The sequence below is a fragment of the Vidua chalybeata genome, chromosome 3, assembly GCF_026979565.1.
Source record: "Vidua chalybeata isolate OUT-0048 chromosome 3, bVidCha1 merged haplotype, whole genome shotgun sequence".
Lineage (NCBI taxonomy): Eukaryota > Metazoa > Chordata > Aves > Passeriformes > Viduidae > Vidua > Vidua chalybeata.
In genome coordinates, this window is record NC_071532.1 from 78,041,716 (window position 1) to 78,069,446 (window position 27,731).

General features: G+C 38.8%; 2 protein-coding genes across 8 annotated transcripts in view; one reads left to right on the forward strand and one right to left on the reverse strand.

The window, feature by feature from the left end:
• ORC3 (origin recognition complex subunit 3) overlaps positions 1-13,727 on the reverse strand; it is a 34,872-nt gene extending 21,145 nt beyond the window's left edge. For 2 of the 5 annotated variants that reach the window (XM_053938288.1, XM_053938289.1), the window contains exons 1-8: positions 13,670-13,719; positions 11,192-11,246; positions 9,430-9,527; positions 5,430-5,574; positions 4,079-4,183; positions 3,215-3,369; positions 2,137-2,273; positions 346-505 (exon numbers count right to left, since the gene is read on the reverse strand). In XM_053938288.1, the coding sequence (XP_053794263.1) occupies positions 346-505; positions 2,137-2,273; positions 3,215-3,369; positions 4,079-4,183; positions 5,430-5,574; positions 9,430-9,527; positions 11,192-11,246; positions 13,670-13,693 (879 nt within the window). In that variant the 5' untranslated portion in view covers positions 13,694-13,719. Of the gene's footprint in view, positions 1-345; positions 506-2,136; positions 2,274-3,214; positions 3,370-4,078; positions 4,184-5,429; positions 5,575-9,429; positions 9,528-11,191; positions 11,247-13,316; positions 13,434-13,669 lie in introns of those variants that run through there. The other 3 variants (XM_053938287.1, XM_053938290.1, XM_053938291.1) reach the window with 3 other exon arrangements.
• A 221-nt stretch (positions 13,728-13,948) lies between these two features.
• Positions 13,949-27,731, forward strand: part of RARS2 (arginyl-tRNA synthetase 2, mitochondrial) — a 30,667-nt gene continuing 16,884 nt past the window's right edge. For 2 of the 3 annotated variants that reach the window (XM_053937308.1, XM_053937306.1), the window contains exons 1-8: positions 13,949-14,032; positions 14,671-14,744; positions 15,382-15,487; positions 18,896-18,979; positions 20,298-20,395; positions 21,504-21,559; positions 23,111-23,194; positions 26,607-26,683. In XM_053937308.1, coding sequence (XP_053793283.1) covers positions 13,994-14,032; positions 14,671-14,744; positions 15,382-15,487; positions 18,896-18,979; positions 20,298-20,395; positions 21,504-21,559; positions 23,111-23,194; positions 26,607-26,683 — 618 coding nt within the window. In that variant the 5' untranslated portion in view covers positions 13,949-13,993. Of the gene's footprint in view, positions 14,033-14,212; positions 14,305-14,670; positions 14,745-15,381; positions 15,488-18,895; positions 18,980-20,297; positions 20,396-21,503; positions 21,560-23,110; positions 23,195-26,606; positions 26,684-27,731 lie in introns of those variants that run through there. The other variant, XM_053937307.1, reaches the window with a different exon arrangement.

The window sequence follows — 27,731 nt, forward strand, 5'->3', positions numbered from 1 at the left end:
TCTTTCAGAATTTTAGCTAAGTTTCAAAGCTATCTTTTTCTGGAACAAAGTAAAACTGAAATCACAGCTCATCTCCAGTGAAGAAGTGTGAATGTCAAAGTGTAATTGCACAAGGCAATGCAAATGAAAGATGAAAGCAGGTGTGTGTATGTGTGTCTCAGTATGAGAAGGGAGCTTTCAGTATTGCACTACTCTGCAGTTGCAAGTAGAAATATCTGAAATCCACAGCTCTCAGGAACAGAGTCCTTTCTAAAACCTTCAGACAAACCTGCATTTAAAGGCCACACATGTAAACTGTGCTTCAACACACATATATTCCTCATTTCTATTTAGAAAGGGAATTACCTTGTCAATTATAGTAGACAGGTGCTCCTTACAGGAAAGGGACTGGAAAAGCTCTATGCACAGCAGAGATGAAACTGAGTGAGGAAGTAGTCTGTGGATAATCATTGGTGATGTAGCAATTCCAAAAACCAGCACTAGAGGTAATTCATGGATATGTTGACTGGATAATGGGGGAAGGGAAAAAAAAAAGAAATAGTTTATATAGAAGCTTGTGTAACAAATGCATTATATTCCTACTACAGCACTGAGTTTAAATGCAGAAAGGGGTAAATTAAAAGATTTGCTGCCAGTAAACCAAAAGAGGATTTGGTGTGGAATAAAATTAAAAAAGCAAGGATGCTATTTAAAGCCCTAAAGTAGATAAGAAAATGAAATTCCATTTTCAGATTCAAATTTCAGAAAGTGGCACAAAAAGCATCATTTCAGTTAGTTTTGTGCTGATCCTACCTTCCCAAAAAGTTATATTCAGGGAACTGAGTCTTATAATAGGCCTTTTTCAAAGATGCAAAGAAAAAGTAAGAAGATACATTAAATAGGTATTAGCCACGAAAATTTACAAGATTGACACAATTTAACAAATTCAAAATAAATATAAAACATCTCCAATGTCTGTGTTCCAATTACACTTTAAAAAAAACCCAACTTCTCCAGTTTAATCTTCCTCTTCAAATAATCTTTTAGTATTTGCTTTAGAACTGAAAATCAGGGCTGAATGTGTATTCCTTGAGGACAGCATACAATTTATACAAAATACAGTGTTTTCAGTATCGTGTCATCATTATTTGCCATTTTTAATAGTTTCAAGGAGGTACAAAATATGCTATCTTAAATATCTTCTAAGTTAAAATTGTGGATTTATTCCTTTCCTTTTTTTTTGCCACAGCAACTTTTTGACTTTGGATTTTAATTGTTATCCCACAATTACTTCGTTTCTCTAACTCCTCAAAAGAAATTGCTGTAGACAAACATAAAAACAATAAACTTCATATATTACTGTCCACTGTTGATAACCTTAGAGAATCTTAAAATGGAATCAGAACTTGTGATTAACAAATCAGAGGAATCTCTCACATTTATCCACTTCACCTTTATTACTGAACATGTTTAAGACTGAGATGAAGATAATAACACAAGCTATACAATTTCTTGCTGCTGGCACAGCAAGTGAATTGCTGAGGAATTGCAGCCTCAATTCTAACAGCTCCAACTGGGGGACTTAAGTGCATGATGCTGTTTTTGGAGAGCAGCATGAGGTTTTGATTAGCATGCCTGAGATTACATTAAGGAAGACTGATTACATTAAAAAGAACAGAAGTACAGGAGCACCTGAAGTAGTCAGCTGCTGATTACAGATCCTGGCCAGCTGGGGAAGTTTTATATACACCCTTATTAGTAAGCTAGTGACCTTTAAGCAGCAGCATTACCTCAGCAGTCACACAAAAATACACTCTACAAACAATTGTAAAAGATCTAAACATCTTAAAAATTTAGTTTCACATTCAGAAATTCTGTAACAACTAGTACCAGTAAACCCTACTATGTGAAGAATTAAACTAGCCCCTCCTTATCTCAACCTGGCCCTTAAGACACTCTGATTCACAGTCTCAAGTTTAGCTTTAGGATAATTTACCTCTAAAATCTAGCAAGTAGTTTTTTGCTCAATCACTGCTGCAAAGAAGCAGCATCAATATTTGATTCCAATGCTTCACTGGCCTCAGTGTTAAATTTCAAAACAGCTACAAATAGAAAATGGGTAAAGGAGTAGAAGAACTAAAGTTCAAGTCACATTACCTGCTGATGACTATGAAGTCTTGAAGAACTTTTGTGGTGAAACTTTCCATGTCTTTGAATATGACTACAACTGGAGGAGACTGCCAGTGTCTAGAGGAGGAATTTCTTTTTTTGCTTGGAGTTTCAGAATCAGTTTTCTTTAAAGCCGTTAATTAAACATTAATACACAGAAGCCAGCAAAATAAAAAAAGACTGAATCATATCTATATCACAATACTCCAAATTGACATGACTGACTTTTTGTGAGCTGTATTTATTATTTGCACCTACAACTGCCACTTTTCTTCCTTCTGTTTGGCACAGCATGAAGTACAAAGAATAAAGAGATTTTAAACACACAGTCCAACAATGACAAGAATAGCTCTGAGAGACAGAACTGGTGGAGTTCTGTTGGGAAGGAGGGAAATTTGAATTGTGTACACAGACATTGCTTATTTTCTATATCTTTACCCAGTAATAAAAAGAGCATGCACTCAGTACACTTTAGTTTATCACACTGCTCTGATGAAGTAATGAGAAAATCAGCTGTAACTTGTATTCATGACAGAAACAAAACTTAAAACTTCAATAGCTTTAGCAAATACAAAGATACAAAAACATTTTGAAAGTTATTTCCTTACTGCTTGCCAATGTAGTGTGGGCTGCAGATGACATCATGGCCCATTAGCACTAATACAGTACCTTTGCCCTGGATGGCTGTACTTCTGTAAAATTTTGTTTTAATAAACAAAAAATCTCAGCACTCCAGGAAGAAAAGCATCTGGCATGAAGCTGATACTGCATTTTAAGCTTCCAGTTCCCAATTAAAGATATGATAAAATAGTGCTTCTTGCTTGTGTTTCAGAATTCTGACATTCATACATCATCAGTAACAACCTCCACATTTGTTCTGTGTGTCACATATTATATTCAAATAATCTCAATATCATGTGTATTTTTTTTAATTAACATTTGGCATTTTCTCACAGAAAGCTGAGTTATTAAATTTCTGTTTTAAACACAAAGCTGAGTTATTGAATTTCTGTTTTAAAGGTCAGACATTTTGATAAACTGGTGATAAAATGTGCCAACAACATACCTTTGTTACACTGCCATACCAGCTGATAAGAGAAGGCATTGAACAACGTATTCTATTCTGTGAAGCCTGCACACAGTCCTCATCTTCCAGTGAGTCCACTTCTATATCACAGTTCATCAGCTGCCCCATCAGCTTCTGCATCAGATTTTTTATGCCTTCACAAAACGTTTTTAGAAACATGGTAAAGACATTTGATTATCTGGCAACACTTCTCCATCTCATACTATAAAAAACTACTCAAAGTTATTACTCATTATTTTCCACATTTCTAATTATTCTCCTTCTCTCTCCAGAATGCACCTGAAAGCACTGATGATATGCATGCTGTTCATGCAACAACTGAGGTTAAGATGTTGGTCTTCCATCTTTACCTGAGCTCCAGCCATATGCTTTTAAGAGTGACCTAGAAGTAAGTAAGGTAGCCACTCCACAGAACTGAGGATGCTGCCACATGTGATTTTAATCTTTTTATTTAAAAAATAAAAAAGGAACAAGGGACAATTTTATTCTGCCCATTCTCTCACTAAATAATGTGATTGTATGCATTTATAAAGTGGAATGCAGACATCAACTGTCTAATTAAACAAGAAGAAAACCAATCTGCAACATCAACGTGCAATACGTCAAGCAGCATGTTCTTAACTGTTATGCTACAGCTAAGAAGCATTTCGATCTTCAGTGTTTTAAATGGAATTGGATACCTCTAAAAATACAGTAGGCATTACTACTCTGCAGGTTTGAGCAAATCTTTGGAAAGTCTTCAAGATCCCTCCCCATTACTCTTGCATTTAGGGACAAAAGCCAGAATTCCTAGTTGATTGCTACCTTATTCAAAAGAAGCAGCTATACTATTGCAGTATTTACCTGGGCAATCTTTGGCTTCCAGCAAGGCTACATAAGGAGTAATGTTATCCTGAAGGACATCTGAGAGACCTCTGAAAGTCAAGTCATGATCTGTAACATTTACACCTAGAAAAAAAAATAAGGACAAAATTTTAAGGGCATTTTTCCCATGATTCATGAGCACAGTGATTGGACAATAAATTGAACAATAGACAAAAACCAGAAGATACCTCAAATATTTAAGGAAAGAATGAAAAGTATCACATCAGCTGTGAGGAAAGATGAAAAACAAGCGCAAGATGTTGACAGTCCCTGATTAAGAGAAACAGGGAGTCACTGTGAATACATGTCCTCATATAGCTTGGTGGGGTTTTTTAAAGAAAGTTTTCCAAGGGTGCAAACCTGCAAGAAGCAGGACTGTTTTTTTAACATCCCTCAGAAGCCATCCACAGCCATGTAAGGCCTGCAGACAAGAAGTTAAATTCACCTTCTCTAGAAGAATACTGCATCCATACCTGGATCCTCTCCTGGCTCACGTAAAGAGGAAAATTATTGTAAATTACTGTGAAACTTAGTCTGAATTCACTATGAACTACTTAGTATTTACTGCCTTTGTTAATATCCTTAATCAACAGGAAAAAATAGAACAAACTCCTCCAGGAGGCAATTCAGAACTTTATCCACAGAAATATTTGAAGCAATAGTTTTTAATTTTCTATTATCTATAAAAGTAGAGTACTGTTCACTCTTTGTTAGTGCCTACATGGTAAGTTTGAAGCACAAGCCTGATTTTAATTTCACTAAAATAATCCACTGAAAATGTAATCAACTTGCCTTGAATCAGGTTTAGGATTTATAGGTACAAACCTCTGAATGAAATGAGAAAGGAAGAAAAAAAGTACTTCAGAACTTCACTAACTTCATTTCCAGCTATTTTTTCCCCTCTGTGCTCTTTTCCCAAGATAAAGACACTGCTTTCCTACATGCAAAGATGCATGGCAAGAACACATATCAGAAATACAGAAGCTATATAATTTCCATGGTTAAGTTGTAGAAACCACCAAGCATGCTGGTGGCAAAAACAGGGACATAATCAAAGTTATCTCCAGTGCCTCAAACAAAAAAGCCTCAAATCACTACCAGCTGCTTAAGAGACACCTGTAGGGGAGTTGTTGACTTTCTGGACTATTAAGCAACATAAACAAAAGGGGAAGGAGGTTTTATCTGACTTCCTTCTTCCTGCCCAATCTCTTCTGTTGACATGTTTGAAGCTCATATTGCTCATGGTAATTGTTGGGACTCAGTAAGTTTCTTTCATGTGTCTGAGTTTTAATCAGATGTACATTACAAAAAAATATCTTAAAAAAATTACCTAAGACAAGAGCTGCAGTAGGGATTTCTCTGAACTTCATCCTGCAAGTCCATTCTGTTGTCTTCTCTTGAAAGTCAGAATGAGACCGGCTCAAAAAACTCACCAAATTATCAAGTAACTGCTTACTCAAGTCTTCCTGTATTTGCTGCAAACATACACAGAGAGAATTCATCTATAAAATGTGAAAACACCACTACATCTTCCTTTTTCTACTCCTTTCCTGCATAATCTTTAACCCTTAAACCCCAGGGTTTTAAATTTTCCTGTGATCTATAAACCACACTAATTTATTAACTATGTGGCAAACAGACATTTCCCATCTTAGAACCTCTGGTCAAGTGCCTCAAGAATAATTTGAAAAGTAAGTGAGCTTAACTGTGTTTTCACACCACAGGCTTTAAAGATAGGAGGAAAAAACAACATACTGACAAAGCCTTAATGACATAGGCAGAAAAAAACAATAGAATTAGTTGCTGGAACAATGTTAATGGAAATTCCTATTCTTCCTTTTCACCTTACAAAACACCTGCAAACATTTTCCTGAGAGATCTAAATGAGAGCAAATATTCCACTCCTCTGAATCTAATTCGGGATGAAAGAAGTAAAAACAGTATTAAAGGAAATCATTAAATATGTTTTATAGGAAAAAATACTAAACCATGTGATTCCTATGTTTGCTACACTGTCTTGTGACATTTCAGGATTACTTTCTGTATAAACAGGAACATACAAAAAGGTAAGAGAAAATGGGGGGAGATAAAACTTTTAAAGGCAAATATATGTCAGTAGCATTTTGTGGTTTTTTTTTTTTTATGTATGTACCTTTGAAAATCTGTCCCTAAACCAAGATATGCCTTATGCTAGAGCAGACAAAAAACCCTCCTGTACTATGAAGTTCAGGATATCAATATATACTCTAGACCACACGTTAGAAACAAGACTGAACTCTTGTTCCAAATGAAATCATCATCAAGATTTATTAGCAACAAAAAAGTGACACACACAGCTGTGAACTTGATTTTGAGCAAAGTGTCTCTAGCAGCACTGAAGAGGCCACTATCAAAGAGTGACAGTCACATCTCCCGGATGCCTGCTCAATAGCCTGAACTCCATTTCCATAATACAGAAGAGCTTCTGTTGGTCTCCTAAACAACTGATAAAACTGTACACAAAATAATTGTAGTCTTTTCATCCTCCACTTATTGAGGAATATTCTTCTGCCCCTTCTGCTGTTGATTGTGCAGCTCTGAACTCCCACCTGATAAATCCTAAGCAACTCAGAACAAATTGTAACATGACATTTTTTGAAAGAATTTACACCATGAGCATTATAACACAATTGTAACAACTTCTGTATTTCCACAGATCCTTTAACAATCTGAGCTTCTGTTTCAGATTCCATCAAACCCTAAACTTCCTGTGATCACTACTGTTTTTGCTAAGTTGACCTAACAAGAACCTGAATTCTTACTCTGCATGATTACAGTACATTTTATTTCTTCCACTGTGCACTTGTGACAATGGAATTCATTCTGCCATAGCATTACACATTTACCTACCTTTCTTAAAATACATCAGTCTTTTCTTGTCAAAACAACTTTGTTACTGGCATTGTTTTAATAATGTTCCAGAAAGTTCACCAGGCTGCTCTGCATTTCAAGTGACCAAGTCACCTACATGGTATTCTCACTCCAGAAAAGTCATGAGAACTGCAAGTTCAGTTACTGCCATGACACCAGGTTTTGTCATGACTATTTGTTATGTGGTCTGAAAACCACTATCTTCATATTAGAGCAAAAATTACTGTATTTTAGCCCTGCACTTTGCTTTTTTGTTGCTAGCCCAGATCCTAGTTGAACAAATTCTTGCCTCATAGCAGAAGAATGTTTCTGTAAGCCCTTGATAAGATTTATCATAACAACATCTGCAAGGCCACTTCTGACAGTACGGGTCAAAACTGCAATACTGAAGCAAAAAAAAAAAAGTCCAAAATTCACCTTCCAAAAACAAAGAGCAGTCCCTGCCACACTTCTGGTCAGCTTTTCAGTTGTGGGAAGTATGAAAGGACATCATAACCAGATGACAGATGGTGCTGCCACAACCACAGCACAGTTTATGATGGACATACAAAGGCCAAGAGTGCTCTACAACAAAGTGCCTTGGAGGGTAAATCCTGTTCTGAACACCTCAGGCAGAGAACCAGGAAAACACCAGTGCAAGCACAAGGCCTGCTAACAAGTCACCAGGCAGCAGTGCCCTGGCAAAGCCTTTGGAGAATGTCCTGCTAGGCTTCCTTAGCACACTACCAGAATCCCTAGAATAAAAGCCCAAACCAGCAAGCCACAGGCTTCCCACATACTCTGCCATGGATCAGGTTTGCTACAGTAGGGTTTGAAAACACCTAAGAAATGAAATCCTGACTAGCTAAAGCCCTCACCTATCGAGTCTGACCTCACAGATGATACTACTTAGAGGAGCTCAGACTAGAGATTTTTTAAGGCCCCTTCCAACCTAAACTGTCACACTGATTTACATGTAAGAACAACCATCAGCTCCATGTTTGTCAACAGTGAAATAAAAGGATGATGATTCAAAACTCAGTAGGAAAGATATCACAGATACACTAGAAGAAGTATGAAGAAAATTCTCTGTGTAGCAACAGAAATAACTGCAGATAATCTGCCCATGGGCAATTCAAACACTAAAAAAAATGCTCATATCAATATGTCAGTATAGAAGGAATTGTCTTCCATCAGGAAGAGTAAGACCAGAAGAAATTATCTGGAAAACTCCTAATAGCCTCAAAGAAAACAAGGGTAGGAATGAAATTAGAGGAATTCATGAGCTTAGACCAAGGGTCCAGATTTTAAGCTACATCTATCTGGCTTCTACTGCACATCACAAAACAAACTTTGGGAAAAAAAATTCTCCTGATGTCTGTAGAGCCCAAGAGCAAGCAGAGGAATATGGAACACTTGCCCAGAATCTGTGACACTGAATAGAGGAGGGGAGGAAATCTCTGCTGTATGGAAGCAATTATTTGTTGTAACATGGCATCCCCAGCTGGGTAATAATCAGCATTGACTCCATGATTCTCAGAAGGCTGATCAATCACTTTATTATTCTGCACTTATTAAGAAACCCATCGCCTTTATGGACAGTCACGAACAAGTGGACCCAATTGGTCCTTAAATCCAAACACCATCACCACTGGCCAATTAAGAAACCATCCTTTGGTAAACAAATCTCCATAACACATTCCACATGTTCACAACAACAGGTGCAGCAAATGGAGATAAGAATTGTTTATCATTCTTTTCTCCGATCTTCTTACAGCCTTCCCCAGGACAATGCTGGGAAACTTGTGTGCTGCTCTGTGGCCAGAGAGCTGATGCCACAATTATTCATACTATACTGCAAGCCAGCTGGCTATAGGGACACAACAACAGCATACCATGTAACACACAACATAGCATGCTGTTGTCAGGAGGCCACAGCTCAGTATGAAATTAACTCTGAGCCCATTCACACCATCCATACTAATTCAATAGGCCCTATTTGCAGTGGTGTCATTCCATATTTGACATCCATGCAGTTATGTTCACATAAATCCATTGTGAATCCTGGGCTGCTGTGTATGAATTCTGGAACACTGAGGTCAAGACCAGTCTAAAATCCTCAGAGGGCTGGCAAGCATTAACTGAACTAAAACAGCAGTATGCCAGGAGTTAATAAAAAAGACAATTAGTAGGAAGAGAAGCTTAGAAGCAGCAGCTTGAAGCAGCAAAAAGTGTACAGTTCTGTGGTTACAAGTAATGTGTACTTGATGCATTTATTATTACTACTTTATATTTTAGACAGTCAATATTTCTGGCCCTCCCATTGCTTTAACTAACTGCCATACACTCTTAAGTATGTCAAAAAGACCCCCAGAAACAAAAAAGCAAGCAGCATTGTTACAAATGCAAAACACCACTTTAGTGTGAAGCACAAGACTCACCTCTGTTTCAGATTTGATCTGGTTCCATAAAGACTGACAGGTGATAAATCGTAGCTCAGTATCCTCTGTATCATTGCTTGTGCATCTGAAATCATGAGCTGGAAACACAGAAAGCAAAGGAAAGCATAAATAAGCTCATGAAAATAAAACCTTTTTTTCCTGAGAATAAAAAATGACCCAACTGTACATATATATTTCAGGGAGATGACTTTTCTCTTAAGCAATTCATTAATTGCTGGTATTTGGTAGATTAAGCAAGGGAACAAGCAGAACCTATTACCCAAGTATGTGGGCAAAACGTAAAGAAGAGGCTTCTATCTCAAGTCTTAGATAAGCTAAAGACTAAATAAACAGCCTTTATTATTGAACAAACATCATCATCATCTTGCTCTTGTTTCAGAAAGCTTTGTGGGTCCACTTGGCTGCCATTCAATGGGGCACCAGCAGTGGCTTGATCTCTAGAAAAGAGCCAATTGATGAGCATAATCTCTCCTAAAGCACTAAACCCACGCAAAACAGTTCTGTAAATGACAAGTGAGAGACATCCCTCCACCTCCATTTTCATTGTCTCCCTATCACCTCATGTGTATCCCTAAGAAAAATCACTTAGAATACATAACCAACTCTGATTACACAGATCTTAGACTTTTAGTTGAAGAAAATCCAGCCACCACATTATCTGGTAACATACCAAGGCAAAATATCCTTTTCTCACTACCAAAACTCAAACTATAGGTGCAAATGTCCCCTAAAGGCCTTTTGTGGAGTGCAACAGTATTATCAACTATTTATGCAGAGGAGTTCCACAACTAAATGGAACAGGACTGGGCTTCCAGACTGGACAGATGCACATCCAAGTACATGTTTTAGAGCACCACTCTAACCAACTGCTGTGAAAAGCCAAACCAGCTCACCTCTGCTTCTCTCTTTTAGGGCTAGTCTAGTCAAATTTATTTTTCTGCCTCAAAGCATTTGCTAACTAGAACAATTAATCTTGCAAAAATATAATATCCAGTAAGGGGTAAAATTTCAGTGTGGCATTAGTGCACAGGCCTTGGTTGTTGCAATGACAAAAATCTGGCCTCGTTATGTTCCTCTCCATCTTTTTCTATAAATTATCAAACCTTTTGACAGCTCTGATGATAAAAGCAGTTTAACCTGGGAATAAAAACAGTACATTTCCCAACTGAGTCTCAAATAGCAATTATTTAAGATACATTATTTCTGGTTCCAAGAAGAGTCAGTCCTCAAATGAAAACAGCTGTGCATACACATCTAGAGAAAACGTATAGCAAGTATTTGCTGTCCACAGCAAGTACTAGTGGACAGAAGTCACAAATGGCTTTTCTTCCTTCTTTTCCAGAAGAAACTCAGGCAAAATACCCAGAATGTGAGATTTATGGATGGGATATAATTTCTGACTCCCACAGCTTAAAAATGCCTCATTTAGACCTTCAGGTGAGTTGTTTGTCTGTTAGCAAAAACTTACGGTAGCATGGTGAGGAGTTCTCTTGTAAAAAAAAAGTGCAAAGACAAAGATGGCTATACAATCTTGATTGCTGGAGATGAAAAAAACCCAGCATTTACTCTAGCCAATAATTTGCTTGCATTGCTCCGAAGAAATGAGTTTTCAGCAATCAAGCAGTAAGAAAAAACCTCACACAGCTATGACAGAACTCATGATATGAACCCAATCAGATATGATGAACCTTTCAGGATTAACCCTTCTCAAAAACAGAAGCATAAATGAAAACGTACTAACCTGGTTTATCAGAGAATCTTCTCTTCTTGGTACTTGGTTTAAAAACAAAGCAGCCCTAGAGAACAGCAAAAAAACCCCAAACAGACTTCAATACAAGCATCAATCTGACTGGCTCCAGAGGCCACTTTATTGTTCTTTTATTTCAGTGCTCCATTAAACCAATAATTTGCACTGAATTGCCAGCCTCTTAAGAATATCAAGTTACATATTGCCCCTTTGTATTTGTGTTTCAAGCTGGAACACTAGTGGAAGCAGTAACCCAGCACACTTGTTACAGACTTTTTCATCTTTCCACTGTGTTTTGCAATTCAACCACCAACTGGGCCAGCAGTAGATTCTTTAAATGTCTCAAAACCTCCAACAGGTTTAGAATTAAAAGGAAATTATTCCCTGGGGACACATGAGTATGGTTTTCTCAGTACAGTTTCAGTTAAATACAAAACAAAAGGCAAGAGGCTGAGATGAATGGAAAACACAATCCAGAATAATGCAATGAGCATTATTAAGTCACTTATAAAGGAAATGACATGCCCAAGCCACAGTGAACTGCATCCCAACTCAAAAAAAGTAGGTGGTTAGAAGCAGAATGACAAATGGTTGGGAAAAGGTTCAAATAAAACCCTCTGTTCCAAGGAATTCCTGTAGAGACCAGCCATCACCCAGTTAGACCTATTTCATCACACAAGTATTAAGCTTTGAGCTCTTGAAGATTTTTTTCATTTTCTTCTAGAAAATCTGAAATTTCTTCCCCCATCCTCTCTACAGAAGCTCATCTCATTTGAAGAGTTATTGCACTGCTCAACTCTCATGTGAAGTTCTTGTGCTGCAGCAAGGGGGAAGGAAACACCTAAGTCCTGGAAATAAACAGACTGATTCAATCCCCTATTTCTCAATGGAGATGCTTACACAAGGATTGCTCAACTCAACCTAGGATAGTTCAGCCACTAGAGTAAGAATGACGTAGAGAAAATCAAACACAAGAGGTATGTATGTTCAATTTTCATCACGTGTCTGTTGAGTGACTTCAGACATGTTATTTCCTTTCTTACACAAATAAGAAATTGCAGTAAAACACCAACATTTTTATTGACCCTCTCTGAAAAAACAGCCTCACGAACTGGAGATGCCTTCAGACACATTCCATTTTACCACCTATATTAAGGACCATTTAAAAACAGCTGGCCAAAAGTAGCGGTTGTTCAACAAGTGCTAAACACTCTGGAACAATTTCACTGCAAAAAGGTGTCCTACAGATTTATTTGTGCTGCTACATGCACAAATGGAATTGGCCACAGGAAGTATAAATCCTATACACAAAAGAAGAATGGATGCTTAATCAAACCAAACACAAATACTGCTGAATGCTTTGCAAGCATTGGCTTTTCCACACCACTAAATATGGCTAAGAATAAAAGGGAATAAAACTAGAATATAAAACTGCAAAGAAGTATTACACATAAGATGTGGGAGGCAAGGTGAAGGGACATGATTCACTGCCAAACTATCAGGCAACAGCCACTGTCAAAAATGAAATCCAGCTGTTTCAGATCAACTCTTAAGTTTGTCTGGAAGCACTTCACTTCTGGAAGTAATCACCTGCACAGTGCCTTCCTCACCAAAGGATGCAGCTGCGTATCACAGCTCAGTGAAAAACAGTGAGAAGCAGGAGTTTTCCTGTGCTGATAAAACACACGCTGTGAACCACGGCTGTTGTTCACTGCATGATCAAGCAAGAGATGAAAGAAGTGAAGTGTTTCAATCCAACATTTCAAGTCTCGCTATTCACTGATGCTCTGATGAAATCACTATCCCTACTGCCCGCTCTGAACACACCCCACATAAAAACTTCCAGTTCAGAAAGATCAAGGCAATAACAGATATTTATGTGGTGGGGAATGCACTTTTAGTTCTATTTCTTGGTTGAATTAGTTTTGGTGGGGGGGAGGGTCGGTGGGTGAAGCAATGAGTGTTGGCAGCAAGCAATGCCACCAGACTTTACCTGGAAGTGACAAAACCTAGAGCCACAACACCCCAGGCTCCGTTCTGGGTGAGATTTACTCCAAGTAGGAATGGGCTTCGTTGTGCCAGGAAGGCAGCGGGCAGGTGGCACTGCGGGCTCACTCACCACACACGGTGTGACTATAGGACTGCAGGGATAAGGGCTGGACTCGGTGGTCCTTGTGGGCCCCTTCCAACCCAGGATACTCCGGGATTCTGAGGGACTGCGGAGAAGACAAACAGCGCCTTGGGCAAAGCGAGGCCGGGCACGGATGAAGAGCCACTAAGGCTTTGGGAATGGGCGGGCAGCGGAACAGCGCAACCGGGAGCCTGGGCACCGGGGAGGCGGGAAGGGCAGCGGCTGGAGGAGGCGGGAAGAGGAGCAGGCGCAGGGCGCGGCGGCCGACGCCGCGAGTCCAGCTCCCGCACAGGCCGCGCTGCTCCCTGGGGAGCCCCCCCCCGCTCTCTCCCGCTCCTCACCTTGGATACGGAGCACGTGCTCATGTCGCCCCTCGCCCGCCGGTGCCGGAGAGCCGGAGGAGGAGGAGGAGGAGGAGGAGGAGGAGGAGGAGGAGGAGGAGGAGGAGGAGGAGTTCCCGCGCACGCGCGCTCCCGACGCACCACCCACCTCTCTGCGCGTCCCCGCGCCACTGCCCCCCCCCGCCTTTTCCCTGAGCAGTGGTACGGCCCACTCTGTAGCCTGAGAATGGTACGGCCCAGCCCGCCCCTGGGCGGGCGGAAGGGAGCGGGGCGGGGAGGGGGAGATAAGGGTCGGCCGTGGAGCTTCCGCCGGGCGGCGTGGCCATGGCAGCAGGTTCCTTCCGGAGGAGCATTGCTTCCCAGGTGCGCACCGCTCCTTCCCACGCTGGCGCGGAGCGGGAGTGCCCCCTGAGCCAGGTGTCCCCTCCGTGCCCTCACCGCGGGTCCCCCCTGCCCGGGCGGCTCGCTGTGGGCGCGCCCCGCCCCGCCCGTGGCGCGCTTTGGGGTTCCCGCGGGGATTGTGAGGGAGGGAGTGAGGGAAGGGATCGCGACCGTCCCTGGAGGTGTTGTGGGCCACAGTGGATGCCCCTGAGCAGCCTGGCCTGCTGTGGAAGGTGTCCCTACACATGGCAGAGGTTGGAACGAGATGATCTTTAAGGTCCCTCCTAATCCAAACCATTCTGTCATTCCGTGACTACTTCAGTCCATAAAGGCTTCGATGGGATTCTTCGTGAGAAAAAAAAAAAAAAATCAACTTTCTGTGGTGTTTTGCCTTGCCTTTTTTCTAAGACTCATTTAGCATCTCTTAGGTTTGTATTTTATTGTAGTGGTCATAATAATTAAGAAGTCTTTGCTTTTTTTTTTTTTTTTTTCCACTTGGGCTGAAATTAGATTTCAGATATAAAAGGTGCATCCCCGTGGCTATTTAAACAGGGAGTAATATTTTTCCTTGGATCGTTGTCGTTTTGCTTAAGTCACTTTTTTCTTTATTTTCAACTTAGCTTTCAAAAGTTTTGGATCTGCCACCAGAGAATTTAATAAAGTCCATATCTGCAGTTCCTGTCTCCAAAAAACGGTAGTTGTTTACGTTTTGCCTTACAATATTGGTCATGTTTTGTTATTTTATGTCATGCCTATTATTGCAAAAGCTTAACAAGACTTTAGGGGAAAAAATACAGACAAAACCCCCAAACTCTTTATGCCAATGTAATTATTAGATCATTCAATCGAATTAAATGCTTGTATTTTTTCAAGAAAGCTCAAAGTAAATATAATTGCTTACAAGCCTGTACAAATTACTGGCAGTGGATGAATGGCAAATCTTCAACACTGGTGATCTGAATGTGAAACTGCATAGAACCAATTTGAAGTTACATGGGGTTTTTTTCAGTGTCCTGCTCAAGAGTTGCAGTAATGTTAGCAAGTAAATTTTACTTATTCATGAGCATGGTTTTTGTGTAGTCTGAGATGGTGTTCTCACCATATCTACTTTCTGATTGTATTAGAGTAAAAGTGATATTTGGGCTTCTAGTCCAGCTTTCTAAATACAGTGAATCTTCAGATATTTGTGGCTGGGTTATGCTTGGCAATTACACTTGTCATATGCAGAGTCAGCTTGAATCTGCCAAATTTCCCCAGCATTTCAGCAGGTTTTTTTTTTTTTCCTGATTTTCATATGTTGGTTGTTTCTTTTTTGTTTTTTTTTTCCCCAGGAATGTTGCTGATTTCCAGCTCTCCCTTGCTTCTGTAAAAGAAAACAGTTCTAGTGATTGCTTAGCACAAGACCTGCATCTTCAAGCTCAGCAGCTTGCTGAAAGGGTATGCTAATGAATTAATCACATGTGTACGTAATAATGAACTTCCAGACTAGAGATGTAAGGGGCATAATAAGATAAAAAAGTATTCTTTCAGTTTGATGGCTGTACTTACTGTAATTGTACACAGAGATTGGAGAAGCAGCTTTGCTTAAGGTTCTCATGAAATTATTGTTCTCAAACAGTCTGAAGTAAACAGTGCTGGTGAAGTTAGGTGGGTACCTAAGGGGTGTGCCATGGTCTGTGCTGCTGCCCAGCACTTGAGGAAGAAATTGAAAGTGTGGTAGCTTGGAAAGCCAAAGACTGCAAAACCCAGCTCTGGAAAGCCAATGGATAAAGTTGGCCTGTGGGATAAACAGGCCTAACTTTCAAATCATTATCTGCTTGAAATTGAGATTTCTTGGAAGAGCAGTTTTTTCAGGTGTGCTAGTTCGGGAAATGGCAGTAGCTGGGCTGTTAATACTGAAAAAAGGACAAATAAAACCAGTTGTGATATAGTGAGGAGCTAAACTATTTCTCGTGCAATTCTTCACTGCTGAGGTGTTGAGATGTTGAAGTTATCCTTGTCTTGGACCTGTTCTGGCAAGATAAATATGGCTCAGGTGGAAGAAGTGATGATGCACAGATATACGGCCAAAAAATTCTGAAACAACTGAATGATCTAGAAACATGAAATAATTCAGGTTGGAAAGGACCTCAGGAAGTTATCAGTTCCCATATCCTCCCCAGGGCAGGTATTTTGGATGAAGTTGCTGAGGACTTTTGAAGTCCAGTGAGGTGTTAAAAGCCTCCAAGGATTTGACAGCCTCCTTCTCAATTTGTTTCAATGACTGTATCATCACAGTAACAAGTTGTTTGTTTTTTTTTTTTCTTGTGTGTCATTTTAAAAACAGCTGCTATTCCCAGGGTTTAGGAAGCTGCAGGTTTCCTCCCTTCTTTATTGTTTGTGACTCAGTAAATAATTAAATAATCCTGAAACATTTAGCCCTACAGCTAAAGAAGTGGAGTAGAAATTTTAACAGTAAAGAAGAACAGACCATCAATATAAGCTCCCAAACTAAATAGACTATGCCAGCTAGACAAAGGAAAATAAAAATCCATCATCTCTAAGGAGTTTTTTGTTGGGTGGTGAATAAATGAGATGCATTTAGTTTAACTTGTTTAGACTGGTCATGTCATCTCCAAAGAAGGTAAGCAGTGTATAAACTAGCAAAATATAACCATGTATCAGAAACTAGCAGAGAGAGAAAAATGCAGGCAGTTACTGGATTTTGTCATGATAAACAGTTGATGCAGTGCCTCAAGGTTCAACAGAATGCTCTTAGTCACTTCTGAGGAAATGGGCCACAATATTTGAAATACAGGTATTTAGGTTAGGCAAAAAGAGATGGAAGTTTTTCCACTTGACTAAAATAGCCTAAATAGTAGGGCTATGAGACAATAAGTAGATGAAGCAATGTGCTCTGAAGTACTGAAAATTGTCTTTTAGAAAGTCAGAAGGGTCTTGTTTCCCTGGGATTTTGATTTCATTTGGCTGGCTGATTCCTGTTTCATTTTTGTACTGTTACCTCTTTGTGCAGGGGGCATTGTGTTGGGTTTTTTAGTGCTTCTGTACTGCACAGTGGCATCCTAGTCCAAGCCTTGGGCACAGGGACATCTGGTTACTAAAGGACCACAGGACACTTGGAGAAGAGGTGGTTAAAGCCCTGGAGAGGACAAATGAGCACTCTTATTAAAAACTACTGATGTAACAAATGACAAATTATGTAGAAAACATTTATTAGAACAAATGTTGTGGAGAAAGTCCAGTGGGTATTTCTGTTTTCTCTCTGCTCCATAAGTAGAAAGACCCATTTGTAAAACAGTAAGGTGGAAAATTCAGTGTCAACACAGTAAATGTTTTTTTCACATAGCTTGGGAGATAGCATTGGAATTTGTTGTTAGCAGAGCTTGTGAAAATAAAAGAATTTCAAAGCTAGCTACAATTTCTCCTGGGTAGGTCACTGTCTAAGCTGGAGACCCAGCATGGGGGTTCAATTTCCTCTTCATGGTGATTGTGGGAATCCAGGTCATCCCTCTCTGGCTGCTCTGGAAGGTCTGGGACCCTGGCAGGGGGTCAGGAACCCCCCTGTACAGAGCCCCGAGAGACACTGTCTCTGATCTCTATCCAAGGAAAAGAGTTTTCAATCTTACAGGATGAATTACAGGCTCTGAGTGTTTGATATAAGTGGTAATTAGTGTGGCACGGGTGCAAAAGTAGAATTTTAGGATTCTAGATGAGGGGTTCAAAGGGGGCAAGATGGAGGGAAATTGGGCATGCCTTGTCCTTTTTCTTCTTCTTGCCCTCCATGTCTCACTGTGCTGTTGGCATTTTTCTATTGGTTTGGGCTGGGGCCACACTGTTCAACATGTGTGATGGATATTGGCACGTTATTGTAAATACAGCACACGTAGTTTCTAGTATAGAATGTTTGTAACATCCCACTGAGGGGCAGAGCCCTGCACACTGTTCTGTGAGACAGACCTGCTGCAGGTCAGAGAGAAAATATTTTAGATAAGAAATAAACAACCTTGAAAACCAGCACAGATTACGACTCCTTCTTTGGCAGCGGGGCTGAAAGACAGAGACTTTCTACAATCTCAGGAGCATTTAAATATCACAGATCCCAACAGTGATGAGCTTCAGTAGGAGTGTAACTTGCTTCTCTCATAGATGCTGACTGAGTGAGAAGGTGATTGTGTCATATTTTCATATGGTTTCCATCCCTCTTCTTCCTTTTTTTAGACAACTTCTTGACTGTGAAAGACAGCTAGTTTAATAAGAAACTTTCAAGCCTGACAGGTTGAGATCCAAAGCTCTTGGCCTGTGAAGACCCAAATTTCTGTTGACATTAGGTGTTGGTTCACCAAATATGCCTTATGGGTTCAGAATTTTCAAGACCTGTGCCTTATGGAAATTGTAAATGAAATTTTTAATAAATTGACCTTTAATATCTTTATTTTGTGACACAGGGTACCACAATGTTGTCACTGATTTTTTTTTTTTTTTGTTAAGTGCTGGCAGCTATTGTGTAAGTTGTCACATTTATTTCAGCTTTTGTCTGTGCAAGGAGTTCAACCACTGTTCCCAATCAAAAGAAAACACAGCTTGTGAACAGGCAGGGTCTGAAGTGGAACATATGTGTGGCATTTCAAGCTGAGTTGTATTCAGAGCTTATTAAGCATGAATGGGAAATAATAAAATTGTCCCTTTTCCAAGAGCATTGATGAAATGATCCCTTTAAATGTTGTTTATTTGTTTGAAGCAATCATAATGTTTACAATGGATTAAATTAATATTAACAGTGGATTGAATGACAGTTTTCCAGTTCACCTGTTTTCATTTAAAGTATGTTTTGTTTTATTCTCTTAGCTAAAATGTGATTCAGTAGTGAGTGCAATCAGCGCTGGTCCAGGAACAGTGAATTTTACAATAAACAGGGAATTATTAGCAAAGGTGAGTAGTGTCTTTCAAGTGCTTTAAGGTGAAAATACTTGTTCTCAGTATAAAACTATAGAATACCTACTATTGTCTTAGGAAGGTATTTTCTATGTAAAATTGTCTTTCACAAGCTTTTCCTGAGGGTCCCTGTTGCTAATTTGTTATGTAGGCTTAGAATTTGAAACAACACTCAAGAAAGTTTCCTCTTGTGAGGAAACAATGCATCTACTGCATTCACTAATAATCTTCTTCACTAATAACTCTTCTTTTTCCTCTCTCTGTGCTTTAAAATGCAGGCTTATTTACATCTACTTTGAGTTTTTACAGTGTACAAGTCAAAAGTTTTGTTCTTGTAGCTACTCTTGGTTTTACCTGACATAGAAATATTTGATAGATCTTTCATTATATACTTTGCTAAAAAAAAAAGAATCTAGGGGGAAAAAAATCCCAAAGGAACGATGTATTCCTCAATATCCTGACTGAAGTATACATATACCTTGTAACCAAGCCAATGTCTATTAGAGAATAGGTCTATAAGTCAATTTTGTGTCTGTGTTTAGCTTGCCTTCTTAGGTGTCATAATAAGAACAGAATTAAAGGCTTTTTTCAGATGCTGTTTCTTTAAAAAAATAGCTGTTGCAGAAAAACTTTAAAGTGATTTTTTGAGTGAGAAAAATGAGAAAAATTTCCACTGAATGAAGTGTGATTTCCACCTTATTTCACATTGTTAAAGGTTTCTGTTGTCTTCGGGAAGCTTGTCCCGAAGCTTCACAGATTAGGTCTGTAGTGCATTGGCCTGTGTGACCTTACACATTTCAGTTTATGTAGGGATGACTTGATGCTATGAGCACATTACTGACAAAACTCACACAAATGGTCTTGAGGAATATTTTAAGGTATTTTGCACAGTCTCCAGACTTTCAAAGCAGACATATTTTAGTACAGATCATTCATACTGGCCTTACAGACTTGCAGGTGGGAGAGAGAAAGAAGAGTTGTTTGGGCACATTAGGATGGAAGAGCTGCCTTTCTTTGGCACTAAAAGTGTAGAAGGTTTTCACAAAAGTCAGTCTTAATTTTCACCAAAACTTTGCCTACAATTTCTCTTAAATTTTTTATTTGATCAGATACAGCTTTCTAATGTTAGTGGCATTTTTATCTGTGTATGAGACTCTGTTTGTTTGGCAAACCAGCCATCTAATTACTAATGTGAATACAGGGTGTGGGTGGTGAACAGTTTTCCTGGCGATGCTTTCTGTTGATGGAACTCTTTTGTGTGAATTTTTGTTTTCTTTTGGTTGTTCTTTTTTTTTTCTTTTTTATTTTACTTTAGACTGTGCTGCAGCAGGTGTGGAAAGATGGCTCAGAGTATGGAGTAAAAAGTGAACTTTTCTCTACAGTTCCCAGACAAAAGGCAGTGATTGAGTTCAGGTAAGCACATCTGAGGGGTCCTGTGAGACAAGTGCCTTGTCTGCTGATTGATACTTTCTGTTGATATTCATTGCTGTAAAGCATGATGCCTGTGATGTTAAACCATATTAACCAGTATCATATTTAGCTGTATTTGATACTCTGATATATTCACCAAGTAGAATATAAATTATGTTCAGGGATTTGAGGCTTTTTCCCAGAGCATGTTTTTGGTATTTAAGGAGTTCATGCTTTACACAGCCCTCCATTAAGAATATTCTCATTTAATGCATAATAGCATTCAGTTTTTAAGACAGCTTCTTTTTATTTTGTTATGAAGAAACAAAATCTGAATTTCCAGGCACGAATAGATTTCTTTTTGCACATTAATATCTTCTTCCCTGACTTGTTAAAGCAGGCAGGCATTTGGCTGGCTAAATCTTCTTAATTGCTGCCCCCAAAATTTTTGTCCAGTGCAATTCTGTTGATTGTTGCCTACTCATGGAATGAAAATTGGCTGACTCAGATTTTTTTTATGTATAAATTTTTTTGTTGAGTAATATTCCCTCTGCAGGCTTCTACAGTCACGGAAAGTAAGAACTTGGCTTTAATTTGAAGGTTGAATTTTCATAGCTGAACTTTCTTTTTTGTTATCAAAGCAAACAATTATGTAAAGAGTTGTTTTTCTTTGTGGGGGTGGGCCTTGCTGGCAAGATGGCATTTTGGTTACTGATCCTTGTGCACAAGATCTCTCATCCTGGTTTATCTCTGAAAAAGACGTGAGGAGAATGATCCATATGTCTAAAACTTGTAAAAAGTGAGAAGGTATTTTTGGTTCTTTGTCACCAGTACAAGTGGGCTTTGGTTAGATTTTGTTGTTGTTGTTGGATTGGTTTGTGGGGTGGTTTGACCACAACACTGCCTGTTAACTGATACTGGAGGGAAAGCTGGTTGGATAGCAAAACCTGTTTTGCTGTTTAGGACAGAAGCTAATCGGGGAATCTTATGGGAAAATTAAAAACAGGGCATTTATTTCAGCTCTTCTCGATGCACGAGTTGGATTCTTTTAACTTGCTGATCTGGCAGTTTTGTCCACTGAACAAACGTTATTTGTTAAAATCTGTTACAGCTCCCCTAATATTGCCAAAAAGTTTCACATAGGACATCTGCGTTCCACCATAGTAGGTGAGTGTGCATTTCACTGCCTCCTGGGAGGGCTGCTTTGTCTGCCTGCCTCACTTGACAGGGGAGCACTGCTGACATCTCCCTCCTCGGGTGTGAGTGGCCGTGTCAGGCTTCACTTGCTAATTAAAACCATAAAAAATTATGCAGGGAAGAAAAGAACGTGGTGTGTTGCTGGCAGATTTATTAAGTCACACATAATAGAGTTTTACAACTGTGGATATTAAATGAAGTAGCTTAAAATTGGTCTTTAAAGACACCCAAGGCAGTTTTCATTGAGGTGTTATAAGAGTCCTTTCAATTTCAAATTCTCAATTTGTACTGGACTGCAGAGCAGTTCAGATAGTTATATCTTCGTGGCTGTCCTGCAAAAAGCTTGCTTTTATATGCTAATCACTTTATGCCAGTATTACTGAGACAGTTGCTCTAATATCTAATAGAATAATTAATAAATTACTTCTGCAGTGCTCTAATGGTACTTGGAAAATTGTATTTGTCCCTCATTTCCTAGTATCACAATAAAAACTAGTAGGTTGTAGCAGAAGATCCTACAAAATATGTGTATCTAATAATGTATCAGGCTTTAATGATACTTAATTCATCATGTATAGTTATTAATTATGTAAAGTAATTGCTTCTTCCATGACAGATAGTTGAGTGAAATTATGTATTTTGGGCTTTTTAATGTTCAATTTCTGGATTCTTTGAAACATAAAAAAAAAAAACCTACTTTCAGAAGTAGTTCTGTAGAGCAATGTTTGTCCCACAGTAAGACAATTAATTAACTACAGAGAATGGAACTGGAAGTAATTGCAAGCTATAATGTAGTGTTATAACAATACAAGAAGAGAGACCTTTCTGCATCCTTTACAACAGTACTGTAATTAAAAGCTACCCTTGAAGCACAGGAAAATAGAGGAAGGGATGTGGATATTTCTTCTTTGTAATTCTAAGGTTATAACTAAGCTCAGGGGAGAGATGAAGGGTTTGTGTTGTAAGAGCATCTGGAACTTATTTATATGTCCTTACATGATTTGACAAATTTGGAGCATAGTCTGTTAAGTGCAGAGCTCAGAACTGCTCCAACAGTCTACAGAGATTCAGGACTTGATGTTCTCTTTTTAGCATCACAACAGCAGTTTGTGAATTTTGAGTGCTTGCCTAACCTGGTATGAAGGTGCCTGACTGTGATAGAGTTATGTATAATGCCACTTACTTGTGAGAATACAAGATTACTCTAAAAGGGTTTTTGTGGTCTCATACTTGGCAATATGTGCATGTACATCCACCTCTGTATGTTTCTGTCCCTGTTGTGAGACACTTTGTGGCACTGCTGAGATGCACAGCTTTTCTTTTCCTGCTCAGAAAGGAACTTGCTTTTTACTATTACTGCTCCTTTCAGTTGCCAGGTTTTAGCAAATCCTGTGAAGTATTCCATCTGATTGCTTTTCCTCTTCATTTTGAATACAGGTGATACAAAACCAGAAATCTGTTCCATAGGGATGAGAGACTACCTACAACTGAATAATAATATCATTTTTGTTTCATTACCAGGGAATTTTATAGCAAATCTCAAAGTTGCACTGGGACATGAAGTAGTAAGGATAAATTACCTTGGTGACTGGGGCATGCAGTTTGGTATGTTTCAATATTTCTTTTATGCTGTGCCCTTTTCTATTGTATAGTATGGTCTGGGTTTCCAGTGTCAGTTTTTGTAGGCCCATTGGGTTCACTCTGTACTCATAAGGAATGATACCTTATTTCCATGGGGGTAATATATAGTTCATTTCCTTAAAAAATCTGAACAAACAATCCAGACTGATCCATCAGCAGTATGTCCTGTACTGATGCTGAAAAGGACCATTTTTATCCAACTGTCCCTCAGTAGCTCCTCTCTGACTAAATGTGTAGTTTGGGGTTTATATGTTTTAGTTTGGGTTTGGATTTTGTTTTTTTGGTTGCTTGATTTTGGGGTTCTTTTATTTTTTAATTGTTGTTGTTCCTTTTCTCATTATTCATAGAGCGTAATTAATTTCCACAACAACCTCATTTTGGCACATTGGGGCCCAGAGAGGTATCTTTAGAGATATCCCTACATTTTCCCCAAAATGTTCGGTTTCCCCTTAAAGTGTAGCAGAAGAGAGGTGTGTAGATGGAGAATGTGCAAGTGAATAGGGACTGTAAGACTATCAGTCCTGTATGCACACACGTAGGCACCCCCATCTCTTCTGAAATCATCAGATCAGTGGGGACTGAAAAGTCCTCTCAAGTGCAGCCTGAGGATGCATGGACTGATATTTATTGCTACACCACAGATCATTTATGTCCCATTGCTGGATCTATAGCTATCCCTCTCTTATGGCAACTGACCCATCCATAGGATTGACAACTTTGTTGACTTCTGTTGTTAATCTTACATTTTAAAATTATCTATATTCTCTTCTCCTTTTCTAATTTCCCCCAAAAAGCTGGTTTTACAATCTTTTCAGGCATTTTAAAAAAAGGCAATCATGCCTACTTCCTCATTCTTGAAAGCTGGTATACCTCTGAAAACTATAAAAATCCCCACTTCTTTTGCAGTAGGCTCTGGAAACTGTCCATTTATTTATGTTTAAATGGCAAACACAAAGTGCAATGTCTTTCAAGTGGTCACTTTTGCTTATTCCAGCCCTTTTTCTGCCCCCTTCAGTTTCAATGGTACTGCTGGTTTTGGGCACATCGAGAAATCAATTATATGAACAGAACTGGGTTATAAATTTAAAGTCAATACCCTACTTTCACTCCATTTTTATATTCAGATTTGTAAGTGTAGATAACTAAAATACATTCAGTTCTACCTGTTGTCCTTGTAGACTAAGTTCCTGGATTTTAGACAGTGCAGTATAACATTCTCAGGACTGTGAGAGCGGTAATAAAACATTCTTTCCTTTATTAAGTTCTATCCCCTGCAGCTTGTCTTTCCTGATCATGTTTCTGTAGCTTATAGCATGAAGCTGTAGCTTATAACAGAGATTTGTTTCACTTATGATTTGTTTCATAAGAACTGAATACAGAATGAGTTCACCAAAAATTGAGTAAATTTCATGCTTGCATATTTCTTTTGTGTTTGCCACTTAAGACATAATTTTATCATTACACTATTGTCTAATGAACGTGGCAATGGCAGTGAAGCAGTGAAATGCTGTGTGGATAAAAGGCTTCTCACCTGACCTCATTCAGTCTGTCTTTGAAGATACTAAGTAGCACTCTGAAGTCTGGATATCAAGAATTTTATGTATTTAAATATAAAGGTTCCTGAAGGTATAACCATCACATACCTGTTATTTACACCTGTGCCATTTGTGCAGCACACAACTCCTAGAATCATGCTTTTGACCTAGTAGTTCCAACTATTTTTTTCAAAGTAGGTACTCCCCTCTTTATTTGGACTGGCTCAGCTCAAATATATGGCAGTATTATAACAAATAATGGTCATGCTTCACAGAATTATAGCATAGCAATATTACTGTAATGGTCCATTCTCAGAAGCAGTGCTGTAATTAATGATCTGTCAGCTGGTTTTACAGCTGCTATCGTCAAAGGCTTTAAAATGTAAGAATTGAAAACATATTTTCCTGAAACATAGCAAAGAGGCCCTCAGCCTTTAGGCAGTTTTGGGGCAGGTTTCTTAGGGTGACAAAGCGTATGCAGTCACACTATCTGTCCATCTGTCTTCCTGTCACTCTGCTCCTAATAAATTTGAACCCATTGGGCAACTTTAGCCAGATCTGACAAAGAAAAATATTTCCATGAGAATGAATTTCTTTCAGCGTTATGACAGTTGGCAGCCAAGTAAGGGTGGAAATACAATGTGTTGACCTCTAGGAGAGAAAGTTAACTTCTGTGTTTAACCTGCTGGCTAACCAGTAAGCACCTCTAAGTCAGAATCAGTTCCAACATGGGTTGCATCTTGCCATTAACTGGTGAGTGTAACAAGGTCTGGGGATAATATGGGAAAGACAGAAAATGTGTGGAAGGATGTGTTTGGGTTGAATAAAGACTGAGAGTTGTGCTGAAGACTGGAGCATGAAGTCAGCATTGAATAGTGGAATGTTTAGGTACACTAATATGTAAGAGATCATTAGGAAACCCACCTCTGATTGCTCATAGAATAAGCTGTTCTTAACTAAACTTCCTTTCAGTAGGATTACTAATACAATACTAATTTTATTTCCTAAAACCTGACCTGTTCTTCTTTAAGTCTGCCATGCCTTCTTACTTATTCTATACTTCTGTACTCAGTGTTTCTAAGAGGGAAGTTATTGAGACAGTGCTGTTTGTTTAGTTGTGGAGAGTTTTCCAAAGGGATACCTGCATACCTATTCTTACATCAGTCCTGGTCAGCTCAGAGGAATAAGATGGCCTTAAAGTCAGTCTCAGATAATCTAGGAGGCTGATGGGTCAATATTGCTGCATTACTGAAGGAGTGGATGGGGTCTTTTCATTTAGACGAAAAGATTGGGATTTGGATTTCTTTCCCTTTGAGATGGCTTTTGGAAAGTCCTGAAGACAAATTGGATGCTCAAAAAAGCTGCATATTCTAAGCAGGCAGGAAAAATTTCCCTTGAAAACATTGCATGAGTGGTATGAGGAATTCTATGTTGTATCCTAGTTCTTACTGTCCTTAAAATGATAATACTAATAAGGGAGGAAGCAAAACAAGGACTTTTGAGCATGTTCTATTGCTGGACAGCTTCCACTGTGTGGCTTCTCATTTACATCTTGTTGCTGTGTAAAAGATAATTTTCTATGCAAGTCTAGAAACACAAATTCCTTTCATGAGGAATTGAGAAATCAACATAGTATTTCTTACTATTTTCTAGCTATTATATTTCTGGTGGTTGGGTGATGTTTATGCAGTGGAATAATAGGTTATGCTTTTGATTTTCTTTTTGTAGCATACACCATTATATTCTTTTAAAATGTTACAGTGTTAAGACTAGACTTACAAAAATAACCTGTCAATATACTCTGGTCTGTTGTCTAACTCTATATGTAATTGTTATTCAAGGCTTATTGGGTGTTGGTTTCCAATCCTTTGGCAACAAAGAAAAACTAAAATCTAGTCCTTTGCAACACCTTTTTGAGGTAAGTTCAGCAACGACCAACTAGATTTGTCTTTCCAGGATTAAACAGGTTATGGTTTGTTGGCTTGCTGCATTCAAATATGCCTGATACCATCTGAGTTAGTATTTACTTTTTGTTGATTTTTTTGGTAAGTGGTCTTTGTCTGTGATATAGATACAATACACATAAGGGATTTATCTACTGACCTGCACAGACCCAGTAACCGTGAGGAGAAGGGGGCAATATCCCTGGATTGCTAATGTTCAACCCCTCATGCTCTAAAAGATCTTACATGTTAATGGGGCTTATTCAGGTTTCTTGTGTGGCACTCTCAGGTGTTTCCTTACCACAGAGCTGAGCTGTGCTTCCTCCTCAGGGCTGGATATGGGAACTGTGGCTAATACTGGTGTTCAGGCAGTGTGCCACAGGATAACTGTTCTCTACAAATCTGTGTCGTGGCAAAGGAACAAACTGTGTTTGAATACTTGGGTACTCAGCAGCTGAATGCATGTCAGTCAGATTGTTTATATGGCAGGGTAGCTCCTTCTGAGCTCACCAGCTTCTTTGACACGGGTAAACTTTGTTCACTCTTCCCTCATCCCTGAGCCCTGCAGATTTAAACCATTAGAGTCTCAGCACTGAGGTGTTTTAGATCTGTAGAACTGATTTAAAGAGAAAACAAGAAGCAGTCATATTTTTAGGGTTGTGCATCACTGTGTATTACATAGTTTTTATTTATTATTTCAGTCCACTCTTAGAATTTAAGTTTTTATGCTTGAATTTTGCACTAAAGCTTCAAAATACCAGCTATTGCAGTAGCATGTAGGCTTTATGACCTTAAAAATTTGCCTTTAAGTGTAACAACAGTATTCAGTAAAAATGCATAACAGTAGTTATTTGAGACCAAATTAGTTTCTCAGTTATTCCCAATTTTTAAGTGTTTGTTCAGCTGTATGCCTGCCTGTATCAAAAACTGAGATGTGTTTCAAAGTGATGCTTTTTCTGCTGGTGTGTGAAATCAGTCTTTCCTATGAATATAAGCTTGTAAAATACTGAGTCTATCAAAGAT